Source organism: Trachemys scripta, chromosome 15 (genome assembly GCF_013100865.1).
Source record: "Trachemys scripta elegans isolate TJP31775 chromosome 15, CAS_Tse_1.0, whole genome shotgun sequence".
NCBI lineage: Eukaryota > Metazoa > Chordata > Testudines > Emydidae > Trachemys > Trachemys scripta.
In genome coordinates, this window is record NC_048312.1 from 30,400,530 (window position 1) to 30,416,217 (window position 15,688).

Here is a 15,688-nt window from a genome sequence, read left to right on the forward strand (position 1 = left end):
ACAAAGGACAGGAATATAATGTACCCAAAAACCTAAAAAGGCCCGCACATTTCCCAGAGTCACTACCCTTGATAACAGAACGTCAATGATTGCATTGGCTACTTGGATCACAGCAGCCCCCACAGTAGACTTGCCCACAATAGCAGCGGTGACGGTGAACTGAGTGGCCTCCATGCTTGTTGTGGTATGGCGTCTGCATGGGTAACCCAGGAAAAAAGGTGCGAAACGATTGTCTGCCGTTGCTTTCACGGAGGGAGGGGCGACTGACGACATGTACCCAAAACCACCCACAACAATGTTTTTGCCCCATCAGGCATTGGGAGCTTAACCCAGAATTCCAATGGGCGGCAGAGACTGCGGGAACTGTGAGATAGCTACCCACAGTGCACCGCTCCGTAAGTAGATGCTAGCCACGGTAGTGAGGACACACTCCGCCAACTTAATGCGCTTAGTGTGGACATACGCAATTGACTGTATAAAATCCATTTCTAAAAATCGACTTCTATAAAATCGACCTAATTTCGTAGTGTAGACATACCCTTAGATTCGCTAAAAATGCCACTTCCACCATTACCCTTACCTGGGGCAGCTTATTGTCCAGCCCAGTGCAAACTGGTCCTTGGATGCCCGCAGTACAGCCCATTGACACCCCCCGCTCGACTGCAGCTACAACCCAAAACACAATCTAGCCACTCAGCCCTGTGCAGCCTCCTGGCGTTGGCTCTCTGGCTCAGGAAGGTCCACAGACAGGCCCCTCTTCCCTAACAAGGTTTAATCACCCTGTGCCAGTATGTTTGCACTGGTACAACCGCAGCCACACGAGGGGCTATACTGGTAATATCAGTATCAAACTCAGCCCCAAACCACCAGAATTCTACTGGTACAAAACGTGTGCAGAGCGGGCCCAAGAGCCAGGCAGGCTCCGCTCTGTGGCACAGGGCTGGGGGTTGTGGCTACATTCCCTGACTGCAGCAGAAGCAATAACCTCCGTTCTGGCATCCAGGGAAACATTTCTATTGAGCAGCCAGAACAATGTGTTAAGGTAGCAAAAACCCCAACTGAGCCAAGTGTCTCAGAGATTTGTGTGGATGAAGTTTGTAAACATGGCCTGTCTCAGCACATTTCGTCCCCTTGCAGACAGCTGGCGAGAGCAGCCCTGACACCTGCACCAGAGCCGAAGGCAAATTACAGTTACCATTGCCTCACCGTGCCAGAAGCTTCGATCCAGCTTCCCTGCTTCAGACGCTGTCCTCAACCGGCCCTCCAGTGACAACGGCAGCCTTCATTCTGGGGCCCAGGCTCAGCAACCTCCCCTTCTTCCTGCAGGGGGCTGAGACGGGCGCGCCGGGCCCCAGCCTCTGGCTGCGTACCTGCTCTGATTGGCACTCAAAACGCATCGGGTAGAGGAAGAAGCAGTGGAGAATGGGGGGTGGCTGGAGGAACAGGGCCAGCTGCTGGGTGATCAGGACCCCCCCAATGCCACTTGGGAAAAGGGGGCAGAGGAGAGCTAAGGGGAGTAATTAATACTAACCACCTCTAGGGCACTTTCCCTCCACAACTCTCAAAGCACTTTGCACTGGTGGGTAAAGTAGCATCATCTCCATTTGACAGATTGGGGAAACTGAGGTTAAGCAAGTCAGTGGCAGTCAGCAACAGAATGCAGGTCTCCAGTGCTTTGTCCATTATACCCTATTGCAGGGGTGGGCAAAGTTTTTGGCCCGAGGGCCACATCTGGGTATGGAAATTGTATGGTGGGCTATGAATGCTCATAAAATTAGAGGTTGGGATGCAGGGGGGGGGGTGAGGGCTCCGGCTGGGGGTGCAGGCTCTGGGGTGGGGTGAGAAATGAGGAATTCAGGTTGTGGGAAGGTGCTCCGTGCTGGGACCGAGGGTTTCAGAGGATAGAGGGGGATCAGGGCTGGGGGAGGGAGCACAGGAGGGGGTCAGGGGTGCAGGCTCCCGGCGGTGCTTACCTCAAGCAGCTCCCGGAAGCAGTGACATGTCACCTCTCCGGCTCCTACGTGGAGGCGCGTCCAGGCAGCTCTGCACGCTGCCCTGTGGTTCCCGGCCAATGGGAGCTGCAGAGGCAGCAGCAGCGTGCAGTCCCCTGGCTGCCCCTACGCGTAGGAGCTGGAGGGGGAACATGCCACTGCTTCCAGGAGCCGCGCAGAGTGGGGCAAGCCCCTGACCCCACTGCCCAGCTGCAGCAGGACAAGCCCCGGATCTGCTCCCCTCCGGGAACTCGAGGGCTGGATGGTCTGAAGGGGCGGATGTGGCCTCCGGGCCGTAGTTTGCCCACCCCTACCCTATTGCCTCCCTGGGATAGAGGAAGGCTGGGAGAGGTGTAGAAGGGCAGAGTTCTGCACACATGAAGTGGGAAAGCAGCCAGGACAGAGGGAAAGTCCCCTAAGAACCCCCGAGATGGAGTTAATGAGACTCCCCTGCTCTGGCTAACAGGCTGAGTCAGCTGAATAGCTCCACATGGAATCCTAAAGCCTGAGACCTGGTTACCCTTCACAAACTAAACTCACGGGGATTGCTTTGGCACTGGACTGCTGCCTCCTGTGGGATGAAAGGGGTCAGCCCCAAGACACAGAGCCAGAAGGGTGGGGAGAGGATGTACATCTGGCCAAGGACATAAGGGAAATAGGCAGCACCAGGGGATCTCCAACATCTATGCAGTGCAGACGGGATCCGAGTGGGAACATGGCAGAGGCCCTCAGGACAGCAAGCAGCATGGGACTCCATGGGCTGCTTTGGAGGAGAGCAGAACTGAGCCTAGAGTGGGATTAGCCCACCTGTGCAGAGTCCCGGTGCCTCGCTTTGCAGGTGATTAAACGCAGGGCCATCAGTGGCAAGCAGGAGCAAGTTCACCCTCCCTTCCCCAAATCCATTTCCCGGTCGGCGAGAAGTGCTTTTTCTGTCTAGTCAGCTGGCACGCTGCCAGCAAAGGAGGGCGAGAGTCCAGGCTCCATTAAGGGGCTATTTTTATCCTCGGTCTCCATCTTATTCAGCACACAGTGGGGAGGGGGAGCTGGGAAGAACAGAGCGGCAGTCGAGACAGGCTGGGGGGAATCAGTGGCATTTCAAGAGGGGCAGAATCGACAGAGCCAAGCAAGGGGCAGCGAATACCAGGAGCCCCCCTTCTGAGACAGCAGATTTGCTGCCAGGTTTCAGAGCAAACCCCGAGCTAGCTGCAGACATGCTACCTCCTCTTACCCAGCCACACTCCTGCAGCTGTGGGCTAACATACACCCATTCCACTTGCCATTGCCAGGGGCTCACGGCAAACAAGGGAAGTGGCTCTGGAGTCAAAGGAGCCGAAGCTCCTCCCACAGGAGCTGGGATAGGATTTCCATCCCTGATCAAAAGAGCTTCTTCAAGGCATGGAAGTGGTGGTGCAGGGGTGATTGAAGTTCTTTCTTGGGCCCAGCAGAAGGGCAGGACAGAGGGGCAAGCGGCTGAAAAGGCCCGCATGGGCACAGAGAACGAGAAGGAAATGACAGTCCAATGACATCTCCTCCATCATGTCTGTGTCCCTAGCGCAGAAGCCTGGGAGCTGCCACTCTTTATGGGCTATTCGCTGAGCCATGCCCCTGGGACATCCCCCTGGGACCCTTTAGAGAAGCTGTGAGCATAGCTCCCTAATAGGCATCGCTAGCAATGATCCAGCCGCTGCCCTCAGCCGGGCCGTGGCCAGACACACCCACCAAGGTGCAGCTGGCATTCACACACTGACCAGACACGGACTTTTCTTCATCTACAATTTAATACTTTCGAACACCCCTGGGAAGCAACGCTGGAATGGGAGCTCTGCCTGGAGGGGCAGGGGAGGTTGCTGGGGGATGTGGTTGACCCCCAACCAGCTGAGAACAACGGTCGCATGGAGATTCAGGTGCTGCGGGAGTTCAGTGGTTGGAGGCAAGACAATCCTGGTGATGGGGTCAGCGGTGACTGAAGAACCCCTGAGGATGGTTGTACTTAAATGGCTTCATCCGGTTGGGCCCCCTGCAAGAGGAGATGAAAGAGTGGGAGGTGAGGCTGCAGTATGCACTTGACCAGGGGTTCCAACCTTTTTCTTTCTGAGGCCCCCCAACATGCTATAAAAACTCCACAGCCCACATGTGCCACAACTGGTTTTCTGCATCTAAAAGCCAGGGCTGGCGTTAAGGGTTAGCAAGCAGGGCAATTGCCTGGGGCCCCATGCTACACGGGTCCCCGCGAAGCTAAGTTACTCAGGCTTTGGCTTCAGACCCGAGTGGCGGGGCTAAGGGCCCTGGGCTTCAGCCCCATGCGGTGGGACTTCGGCTGTCTGCCCTGGGCCCCAGCGAGTCTAACGCTGGCCCTGCTGGGTGGACCCCCTGAAACCTGCTCACCACCCCCTAGAGGGCCCTGGACCCCTGGTTGAGAACCCCTGCACAAGACCTTTCAATGAGGGGGATCTCTCAAGTGTGGGGGCAGAGGAAACAAACCAGGAGCCTACGGGCTGAGCCTCATTCGGAGTGTCTCCTGCAGGGAGCTTCACAGTCTCATTCCAAGAGCCATTTGCCCCGTGTAAAACTGCCAGGACAATTAGGCTCAAAAGCAGTAAGTAGCTACTCAAGTTGGCCAGGGATCTGCAGGGCAGGCTCATGGTGCAGTGGGAGAGAGACTGGGAGGATGCTCGGACTGGAACGGCCGCACTGTTTGGGGGAAGCTTGCCCAGCGACTGTTCTTTGGCTGAGTACAGACTGGGGTGATTGGTGAGCATTAGTCCAGTGCTCGCAGAAAGGGATGAAATGGTGAGAGGCACGTGCCAGAGCAGGAGAACCTGCTTGTTAGAATGAGGTGTGTGTGGTGGGTTCAGCTTGAGACCCCCGACCAGGGGGATGCTCCTGAGAGCCCATTTCTGGGGGGTGGGGGAGGAGCTTCTACCTAGGGGCAGGACAGACCATGGGGATGCACCATTTAAAGGTCAGTCACTCATGGTTAAGGGCCAGGCCAGCAGGTGTGGATGAGCCCAGGACAGACTTCTATGCCACGCCATGGCAAAGAGCCAGGGGCAGCTACTAGAGAAACAAGAGCCATGGCTCACAGGGCACCACACCTGGCTCCGCCCAGGATCTGGACAGCTCGGGTGCAGGATTCAATCAAGGGCCTGCTTGGGGCAGATCAGTCGAGGGGGTGGCGGGGAGGAGTACAATCAGCCCCAGAGATCAAGGCCTGGAAAACAGGGAGTAAATGGCATTGGCTGATCTCGGAGCAGCCCAGGCTCGCTCCTGTGTGGAAGTGTTCTACAGGCCAGCCGCAGCAGAGAGAAGCCGGGGGCAGGAGGAACCACCTGCTCATGGGGGTGGGGGAGAGAGATCTCTGCAGGCAGCAAACGAGATGCTCCGAGTGATGCTCAGCTGGTTTTGAGTGTAAAGTGGGAGGGAGTGATCTGCAGAGCTGCACGCTCCAGGGAACAGTGCAGCTCTAGAAACTACCTCCTTAGACGGCGTCTGATTCACTTCATATTAACTGTTTACCTCCCTGGCGTGTCCCCCACATGGAGTCTTGCTGGTCAGAGAGATACGTATGGTCCCTGTGTGTGTCGGCATTGGCTCCAGCGCAGGCCTCTGCCTGCTCGCCAAGGCCTCCTGGCAGTGGGCTGCGCCCTCACCTGACAAGACGCAGGCACATCTTCTCCTGGGGGAACTCCTTGGGCCCTTCCACGCTGGTGTCGTGGGACTCTGTTTCCAGGTAGACGTCCAGCACGACGCACAAGCGCTGCAGCTGATTGGTCAGGAGCTGGTAGCCAGGCTTTGGCCCGCACAGCTCCTTGTAGCAGACGTTGACCTCGCTCTCCATTGCCTGCAAGAGCCAGGGGATGGGATCAGTCTCATGGGGAACTCTGGCCAGCTGATCACTCGTTACTTTCCCTTCCTACACTATGGACAGTCACAGAATCATAGAATCTCAGGGTTGGAAGGGACCTCAGGAGGTCATCTAGTCCAAGCCCCTGCTCAAAGCAGGACCAATTCCCAACTAAATCATCCCAGCCAGGGCTTTGTCAAGCCGGGCCTTAAAAACCTCTAAGGAAGGAGATTCCACCACCTCCCTAGGTAACCCATTCCAGTGCTTCACCACCCTCCTAGTGAAATAGTGTTTCCTAAACCTCCCCCACTGCAACTTGAGACCATTACTCCTTGTTCTGTCATCTGGTACCACTGAGAACAGTCTAGATCCATCCTCTTTGGAACCCCCCTTCAGGTAGTTGAAAGCAGCTATCAAATCCCCCCTTATTTTTCTCTTCTGCAGTCTAAATAATCCCAGTTCCCTCAGGCTCTCCTCATAAGTCATGTGCTCCAGCCCCCTAATCATTTTTTTGCCCTCCGCTGGACTCTTTCCAATTTTTCCACATCCTCCTTGTAGTGTGGGGTCCAAAACTGGACACAGTACTCCAGATGAGGCCTCACCAATGCCGAATAGAGGGGAATGATCATGTCCTTCGATCTGCTGCCAATGCTCCTACTTATACAGCCCAAAATGCCGTTAGCCTTCTTGGCAACAAGGGCACACTGTTGACTCATATCCAGCTTCTCATCCACTGTAACCCCTAGGTCCTTTTCTGCAGAACTTCTGCCTAACCACTCGGTCCCTAGTCTGTAGCAGTGCATGGGATTCTTCCGTCCTAAGTGTAGAACTCTGCACTTGTTCCTGTTGAACCTCATCAGATTTCTTTTGGCCCTCTAATTTGTCTAGGTCCCTCTGTATCCTATCCCTACACTCCTGTGTATCTACCACTCCTCCCAGTTTAGTGTCATCTGCAAACTTGCTGAGGGTGCAGTCCATGCCATCCTCCAGATCATTAATGAAGATACTGAACAAAACCGACCCCAGGACTGGCCCTTGGGGCACTCTGCTTGATACCAGCTGCCAACTAGACATGGAGCCATTGATCGCTACTCGTTGAGCCAGATGATCTAGCCAGCTTTCTATCCACCTTATAGTCCATTCATCCAGCCCATATTTCTTTAAGTTGATGGCAAGAATACAGTGGGAGACCGTATCAAAAGCTTTGCTAAAGTCAAGGAATAACACATCCACTGCTTTCCCCTCATCCACAGAGCCAGTTATCTCCTCATAGAAGGCAATTAGGTTAGTCAGGCACGACTTGCCCTTGGTGAATCCATGCTGACTGTTCCTGATCACTTTCCTCTCCTCTAAGTGCTTCAGAATTGATTCCTTGAGGACCTGCTCCATGATTTTTCCAGGGACTGAGGTGAGGCTGACTGGCCTGTAGTTCCCCGGATCCTCCTCCTTCCCTTTTTAAAAGATGGGCACTACATTAGCCTTTTTCCAGTCATCCAGGACCTCCCCTGCTTGCCATGAGTTTTTAAAGATAATGGCCAATGGCTCTGCAATCACATCCGCCAACTCCTTTAGCACCCTCGGATGCAGCGCATCCAGCCCCATGGACCTGTGCTCGTCCAGTTTTTCTAAATAGTCCCGAACCACTTCTTTCTCCACAGAGGGCTGGTCACCTCCTCCCCATTACTGCACTGGGCAGCACAGTAGTCTGGGAGCTGACCTTGTTAGTGAAGACAGAGGCAAAAAAAGCATTGAGTACATTAGCTTTTTCCACATCCTCGGTCACTAGGTTGCCTCCCTCATTCAGTAAGGGGCCCACACTTTCCTTGACTTTCTTCTTGTTGCTAATATACCTGAAGAAACCCTTCTTGTTACTCTTAACATCTCTTGCTAGCTGCAACTCCAAGTGTGATTTGGCCTTCCTGATTTCACTCCTACATGCCTGAGCAATATTTTTATATTCCTTCCTGATCATTTGTCCAAGCTTCCACTTCTTGTAAGCTTCTTTTTTGTGTTTAAGATCAGCAAGGATCTCACTGTTAAGCCAAGCTGGTCGCCTGCCATATTTACTATTCTTTCTACACATCGGGATGGTTTGTTCCTGCAACTTCAATAAGGATTCTTTAGAATACAGCCAGCTCTCCTGGACTCCTTTCCCCTTCATGTTATTCTCTCAGGGGCTCCTGCCCATCAGTTCCCTGAGGGAGTCAAAGTCTGCTTTTCTGAAGTCCAGGGTCTGTAGTCTGCTGCTCTCCTTTCTTCCTTGTGTCAGGATCCTGAACTCGACCATCTCATGGTCACTGCCTCCCAGGTTCCCATCCACTTTTGCTTCCTCTACTAATTCTTCCCTGTTTGTGAGCAGCAGGTCAAGAAGAGTTCTGCCCCTAGTTGGTTCCTCCAGCACTTGCACCAGGAAATTGTCCCCTACACTTTCCAAAAACTTCCTGGATTGTCTGTGCACTGCTGTATTGCTCTCCCAGCAGATATCAGGGTGATTAAAGTCCCCATGAGAACCAGGGCCTGTGATCTAGTAACTTCTGTTAGTTGCCAGAAGAAAGCCTCATTCATCTCATCACCCTGGTCTGGTGGTCTATAGCTGACTCACACCAGGACATCACCCGTGTTGCTCACACTTCTAAACTTAATCTAGAGACTCTCAGGTTTTTCTGCAGTTTCATACCGGAGCTCTGAGCAGTCATACTGCTCTCTTACATACAATGCAACTCCCCCACCTTTTCTGCCCTGCCTGTCCTTCCTGAACAGTTTATATCCATCCATGACAGTACTCCAGTCATGTGAGTTATCCCACCAAGTCTCTGTTATTCCAATCGCATCATAGTTCCCTGACTGTGCCAGGACTTCCAGTTCTCCCTGCTTTTTTCCTCAGGCTTCTTGCATTTGTGTATAGGCACTTAAGATAACTCGCTGATCGTCCTGCTTTCTCAGTATGAGGCACGAGTCCTCCCCTCTCGCGCTCTCCTGCTCATGCTTTCTCCTGGTATCCCACTTATCTCAGGGCTTTGGTCTCCTTCCCCCAGTGAACCTAATTTAAAGACCTCCTCACTAGGTTAGCCAGCCTGCTTGCGAAGTGTCTCCTCCAGGGACCCCCCCCCCCATCTGCTGCAGGAACCTTGCTTTATGGTGAAGGGGCTGGCTCGACACCCCTGGAAACACAAGATCTCTCCATCCTCCCCCATCCCCCCTCAGCAGGTCCGGTACAGTTGCTACCAAGATGCTTCAGCCAGGCTACCTCCCAAAAGGCAAGAGGGGAGTTCAGACTCCACGGCCCATTCACCCCCCAGCCTCTGCCATGCCTGCTGATTTACTCCTTCCAACAGGCCAGTGACTGGCATCACCCAGCGGTGGCTCTGGCACTTCCAAACCACATTAGATCTGACCCCTCTCCCCTCCAGTTTACCCGAATGTTGTCGTCGTTGCTATTGGTTTTCTCCCCTTTCCAGTTCAGACACAGGTTAAAGATGGGTGGCATGGAAGAGTAGCCTGGATTCAGCACGACAGCTGCCTGGAGTTTGGCTGAGACGTGCAAAGGAAGAGATCTAGGATTACACATGACCCCTGAACCTCCCCACCCCTCAGGGATGCACATGGCCTCGGCACAGCTCTCAAGCCAATGGGCAGCTCCCATCCAGTTCGGCTTGTTTCCAGCACACTGAATCTGCTTTTCGGAATCTAGGTTGATGGCCTGGGAGGACTCTGTCTCCCCCAACCAGCTACTCAGTGACAGAGCCAGAGCATTCTGGAGAACGACATCGGTGCCTGTCAGGGAGGCAATGATGGAAAGAAAGCCAGCGTAGCTTCCAGGCATAGTTATGCCTCCCAGCATTCCAGGGAGGACCCAGGGTGCTGGCCGAGCAAGGGAGGAGAGCAGATGGCAGACTGAAGCTGTGCGCTGGCCGAAGTCAAAGTCTAGAAGAGCCCACACCAGTCACTTATTGGGGGAGGAACAACAGCAGATCCCCCCGGAGCCACTGTCTAGTGAAAGGGCACAGCTGTCCACAACGGTTGAGACCACTGATCTAACTGTCCCAACAGCTTCTGCTGCTGACACCTGCTAGTGACGTCTCAGCCTTTCAAGGACCATCAACATGTGCTAACCCCTCCTCAGGCTTGAGGGGTGCACGTCCCACTGGCTGCTTCTGAGTGTAATGTCAGAGGGAACAAGGGAAGCCACACGCGGCACTCCCTGGAGCCTGAGACTAAAGGAAGGTAAACTCACCCACCTGTCCCTCTCTCTACCAGCGCCGTATAATAGAGGTGAGTGTCTTCAGCCAAGCCAGCCTCCACGACGTCTTTGGTGTAGGACAGCTCCTGCAGGGGGAGACGCCCGGGAAGGGGGATAAACAAAGCTGTGCGCTCAGATCTGCAGCGTGGGCACCGAGGACAGGAAAGTGCAGGGTTACAGATTTGCTTCTGCCATGGGGAACGGGGAGCTGAAGCCGGTCCCTTGCTCTGGCGCTGCACCTAAGGCATCTGCACCTACCAGGTAATCCTCGTAGGGGAGCGCAGCCCACTTCACCAAGCGCGACACGACCTTGGAAGGGAAGAGATGCTGGCACTCACTGGAGACCGGCACGATGCCATGCTCTGAAAGCAACGACAAAGCCAGCTGAGCAGCACTGAACCCCATGGGCCGGATCAAACCCCACTGCACTGTCTGGGGCAATCAAGACAGAACCGGGGGGCTGGGAGGGGAGAAGCTCAGGTACAGTCAAATGGAGTCCAGGGGCCTCTTCAGTTGAAGTTGATGTCTCCAGACACTGACTAGAGGGATGTGCGAGAGCATCCGGCAGCTCACCAGCCTGTGCCGTGATCCCTCCAGAGCCCAGAGGCTGGGCAGGGTGGGGCAGGTCTGCACATGGACGGGAGAAACTTCGGCAAAGTGCAGGCTGTGAGGGGAGCACCAGGATCTGGCCACCAGGAGACACCCACGGGGTCATTTGTACAGAGCCACTGTAAGTAGAACTCCAACAAGGGGGGGGTCAGAGATGATCACTGCAGGGACCAGGGTTTCACTTTCCTGTTCTGAAAGCAGGAGCCGTGTACTGGGTCTGCGGAAAGGACAAGGGAGCATGGCAGTTCTGCCAGCGGAGAGCCATGGAATCCCTTCAAGGAAACGTTACTGTCACCTCTTCTCACAGGATTCAAACGGACAACCCTGCTCTGATGGCCAGCGTTCTATGCTCAGGGGAGGAGGGAGATCACTGGGAGGATGCGGTGTCCTTACCAAGTGAAGCAAACTGCTTGTGGAGAGCCAGGCGGGACTGCAGCCTCGTCCTGAGCAACTTCATAGTCATCTCCATGTGGCTGGCACTCAGCGAGTTATCTGCGGTCACTGTGGGCTGCGGACAGGGAGGACTGTGACCTAGAGCCTGGATTTCCTTCCTCCCCCGCTAGCAGGGGCCGACAGCTGGCTGTGTTAGAATTCCTTGAGCATAGTATCCCACAGTGCACAGCACACTGGGAAAATACATTTCCCTCTGGTTACTCTCTGGAACATGCCCATCCCCCTCCATCTAATTAGCCTGAAGGAAACTAACTCCCACTTGAGAAGAGGAGCTAGATTTGGCTCCCACCAAGCCAACAAGGCTGGGCCATGGCCGAGCCAGCCTGTGGAAACACCAGCCTGTCCCTGCTGCAATTCAGCCCCTAAAGCTGAGTTCAGGAGTGACTGCCATGTGATCCTGCAGTGGCCACCAAAGCTGGCTGCACCTGGCGTTGAGCCTAAAAGAATGGCACCCGTTGACTTCAGATCCCAAGTGTGAGAAGCAGCCACCTGCAGAGCAGAGGGGATGACAGCCTGGCAGGGCCTCAGGAAACACCTTTCGTCGCTAGAGCTCGTGCCTCAGACATACCTGAGGCTGATCTTTGGGGAAATGCAGGCCACCCAGCTTCTGCACCCACACGTAGGGGTGCCCCAGGTCTGTCACGTAATCACTCAGGGTCAGGATGCTTAGGAGACAAAAGGAAAATATCGCAATGCCACGCAGGACAGAGGGGGATCTCCCTGATGTGTGAAAGCCAGACCTGGAGTGCCTGAAGCAGCAGACAGACCCATCTCCCCGACACTGACCAACAGTATGACTCCGGCTCCTGATGCAGCCATGCCCACCCCAAACGGGCAGGCATCTGAGTCCCGAACTCCAGGTATCGGAGTTCTTTTCCCAGCTAAACAAGGCTTCCATTATAGAGAGCCACCATATCACCCAGCTGTTCCGGAAGCAGCAGCCCAGCCTGAGTGTAGGGTATTGCCATTCGGCCTGGCTGCCCCAGCCGTCCTGGGCTAGAAAGCTTCCCCAGAGCGCACACTGGCAAGAGAAGCCCTTTAGGTTGCACGTCATGATGGGAACGATGCAGGCACTCTGGTCTCCTGCTCTAGGGTGCCCTGCCTGACTGGCCTCCATGGGCGGCGCTGGACATGACAAAGGGTAGGGGCAGATGTACAGTCGACTCACCCGACTTTATCGAACTGGAACTGGTTGGCTGGATTTGGAGTTCTCTTCCCGTGATCCCCAGGATACAGGCAGTTCAGCAGGGAGCCTGGAGACAGCAGATCTCTGGGGGAGAGGGAAGCCTAAAGTCAGCCACACCGTTTCCAAAATGACAGTGCTCTTTGGGATCATTAAGAGCAGAGTGCACTGGCCATGGACGAAGCGCATTTCAAGCAGGGCCCCACAGCCACGGATTTCCCCCCTGGCTGTAGAACTGGGATCCAGAATCTCCTTTTCCTGGAAGCGGTCTCCCCTGCCTGGCTGTAGCGATAACTATGAAAACACGACCCACGTGTAAATCGATGCACTGATGGGCTGAGTTTGCGGGAACCTGGAGGAGCAGCTGAGAGGGGCGAACTACGCCAAGCCATCTGAATGGGTTGACTCTGAAACCTAAAGATGGCCAACCTGTGGCCTGCTGAAAACAAACTGCAGGGCTGGTGTAAAAGAAATTGCTACTAATCTCCCCGCAGACAAGAGGGGCAGCTGGCTGAACATACCATGCCACAGAAATCTTGTTTGAAAGGTGTCTGCACTTGCCACAGAATCCGCACCACGCCCCGAGGGGCACAGGACCCCTGCTGCAGAACACAGGGCCGGCTCGCTGCAAAGCACACGGGGCCCTGAGGTGGAGAGGCAAGTTGATGAAGGGCAGCTGCAGGCGACAAAGGACTGAGCTGGAAGAATCTGCAGGCAGCCTGCTATTAACTATGACTTCATTTGCTGCATAGGAACCCCTCCTCCCCCCAGCTGGCAAGGGGGGGGCCCTGCCGTGCAGGAACATCCCTCTTCCCTGCCCCTGATCAGCAAGGGTGCACTGCCATGGAGAAAGCTCTCCAAGCCAGGGGGCCTGTCCACTGCCACATAGAAACTCACACTATGAGGTGCACAGACAAGCAGCCCCCACTTCCCATCTCATCCCTGGAGCTCCTTCAGAACTGGGCATTTTCTGCTGAATTAATGTCCAGGGCAGGTTTCTGCAGCTGCAGTTTCAGCCCAGTTCTCACACTAATCAAACTTGGATGGGTTCTCTGGCAGAAGGCATTATCCACGGCTCTTGAGACAAGGTGACCCGCAGAACAAGGAGGTGGAGGGAGAGTGCCAGACACAGGCCTGGGGAAGGGAAGGAAACTATTCATCTGCAAGATGGTAATTAAATGCGACAAGCAGATGAGATGCCCCAGCTCCTCCTGACTGGGCGCTAACCTATTAATCTGGGCCCGCTGGCTGAAGCAGCAGACACGCCGCACTCCAAGGGGAGCAGATTTGTTTTCCCAATGATCAAATCCACGTGACCATTTCCCTTTACTCTGATCCCTCAGTCTCACTGCAGGGGATAAATCAGATTAGAGAAGGACTCTGTCTCTGCACCGCGCCCCGCCCCAACCTCCCCCGAACTGCAGCTGAATGAACAGCTGCATCACCCTAGCGGCTGGCCGACAAAGGGCTGCGGGACGGGTCCCCCTTGCTGAAGGGAAGGACGCTACATGAGCAATGCGGCCAACTGCCTCGTTCAGGAGGATTTTCAAGTCTACAGCTCTCCCTGCTGGTAGTCGCCTCATGCAGGGAAGGCTGAGATAAAGCCACCAGGTCCAAGCTCTGCTGGGCTGCTCACTCCGAGGCAGGAGCAGAAATGCAGGCAGCATTCCAACTGAAAGTAGCTTGTAACTTTTCAGCCTGGGAAGGGAGGAGCGAGGCACATCCTGACAATTCTCAGCCCCGCTGCTGCTTTTTAGAGGTCAGGGGGAAGGAGTCCTGCTAAGCCCTCTGCCGTGCTCAACACCAGTCAAGCCTCTGTCACGTGGGCTGCTTGGCAGGAGATATCTGAGGGTCACTTTGAACAGCGAACGCTGAGGACAGCAGCTCCTCTGTGGTGAGATCAATGTCAGACAAATTCCATCCCCAGGGCAGGACTGGGAACAGACTTGGCCGTGACACCTCCGTGGACTCGGCTTACCCAGCGCTGATGGGCGTGGTCATCTCCGTAGCAGTGGTCACCTTGGTTTTCACCGTCATGACATTGAGGTTCATCAGGTAGTAGAAGATCAGGTGGAGCACGCTGTCGTCTGTGCGGTGACATTGGCGAGGGGCATGGGAACGAAAAGCCATTTGTGGGGATGATGGAGCAGGGCAGAGAAGAAAGGAAGAAAACAATCAAGAGGAGCACAAACCCCGTAATGCTTTCACTGGCTCATGCGGCTGCTGACTCTGGCCAGATGTAGACACTGACACCAAATGGGGGGAACTATGTACAATTATAAGCTAGAAATCAGGGGAAGGAAATTTGAGATAAGGGAGTCAGTGATCAAGGTGAACTGAAAGTGCAGGGGCAGCATACAATATCCCACCCTGGGATCTGGCCAGGCCACTGGGGTTAACACCCCTTCTCTAACGAGATGTCCTGAGGATCTTGAATAAGGACTTTGGTTCTAGGTCTCCTCTGAAAGAGAGTTTGATCCCCTAGCCTCAGGCCAGAGCACTGGGGCAATGCTGGCTCAAAGCAAAGTGCACCCCTTGCTGAACTCCCAGCACCGCTTTCCCAGCCAAGTACTGACCAGCCTGATCCTGCTTGGCTTGTGGGACAGGACAAGATCCAGAGCCTGAGACTGGACAGCTGTAGGCCCTACTGTGATGGGGCAAGGCCAGATGGCTACAGTAAAGTAGCGAGGAACAGATATGTTAGCCCCAGGCTAAACAAATCCCTGGTACCATGGTAACCAAATAGCAGTTGCTCCAGGTTAATCAAGACACCTGGGGCCCATTAAGATCCTTCTAGAAGGCAGTGGAGATAGCTAGATTGATTGGGACACCTGAAGCCAATCAAGGACTGGCTGGAACTAGTTAAAAGCATCCCAGTTAGTCAGTGCGGTGTGGGTGTCAGGAGCTATAGGAGGGAGCTGTGCTGTTGGAGGAATGAAGTAGTATGAATCCATATCAGGTGCAAGGAAGGAGGCCCTGAGGTAATTGTGAAGAAGATATTGAGTGGGGACTGCTGTGGGGAAGTAGCCCAGGGAATTGTACACGCCCTATTTCCCAAAAGTCAGCTTCCATAGCTGCTAATTTTAGGGTCCCTGGGCAGGAGCCCGGAGTAGAGGGCGGGCCCGGGCTCCCCCCTCCCCTCCCTGATTAATCACGGATACTGGGAGACAATAGAGACTGTACAAGGGAGGGTTGTTTCTCCTCACCTCCCTTGCTGGCTTATGATGAAAATGGCTCAGTGGACTGTGACCCTTGCCTCTATAGAGAGAAGGGCCATGTGGGGGGTCACAGTGAGCCTCTGAGGTTAGCAAAATCCGTCAGGAAATGCAGGACCCACGGAGTCAAGGACAGAACTTTGTCACACTACA

The 15,688-nt window shown here is 54.6% G+C and overlaps 1 protein-coding gene across 3 annotated transcripts in view; it reads right to left on the reverse strand.

The window, feature by feature from the left end:
• Positions 1-3,747: 3,747 nt before the first annotated feature.
• Positions 3,748-15,688, reverse strand: part of THOC5 (THO complex 5) — a 29,199-nt gene continuing 17,258 nt past the window's right edge. For all 3 annotated transcript variants that reach the window (XM_034791215.1, XM_034791216.1, XM_034791217.1), the window contains exons 12-20: positions 14,299-14,407; positions 12,306-12,407; positions 11,706-11,802; positions 11,078-11,192; positions 10,334-10,437; positions 10,074-10,161; positions 9,251-9,366; positions 5,642-5,832; positions 3,748-4,008 (exon numbers count right to left, since the gene is read on the reverse strand). In XM_034791215.1, the coding sequence (XP_034647106.1) occupies positions 3,945-4,008; positions 5,642-5,832; positions 9,251-9,366; positions 10,074-10,161; positions 10,334-10,437; positions 11,078-11,192; positions 11,706-11,802; positions 12,306-12,407; positions 14,299-14,407 (986 nt within the window). In that variant the 3' untranslated portion in view covers positions 3,748-3,944. The remainder of the gene's footprint in view (positions 4,009-5,641; positions 5,833-9,250; positions 9,367-10,073; positions 10,162-10,333; positions 10,438-11,077; positions 11,193-11,705; positions 11,803-12,305; positions 12,408-14,298; positions 14,408-15,688) is intronic.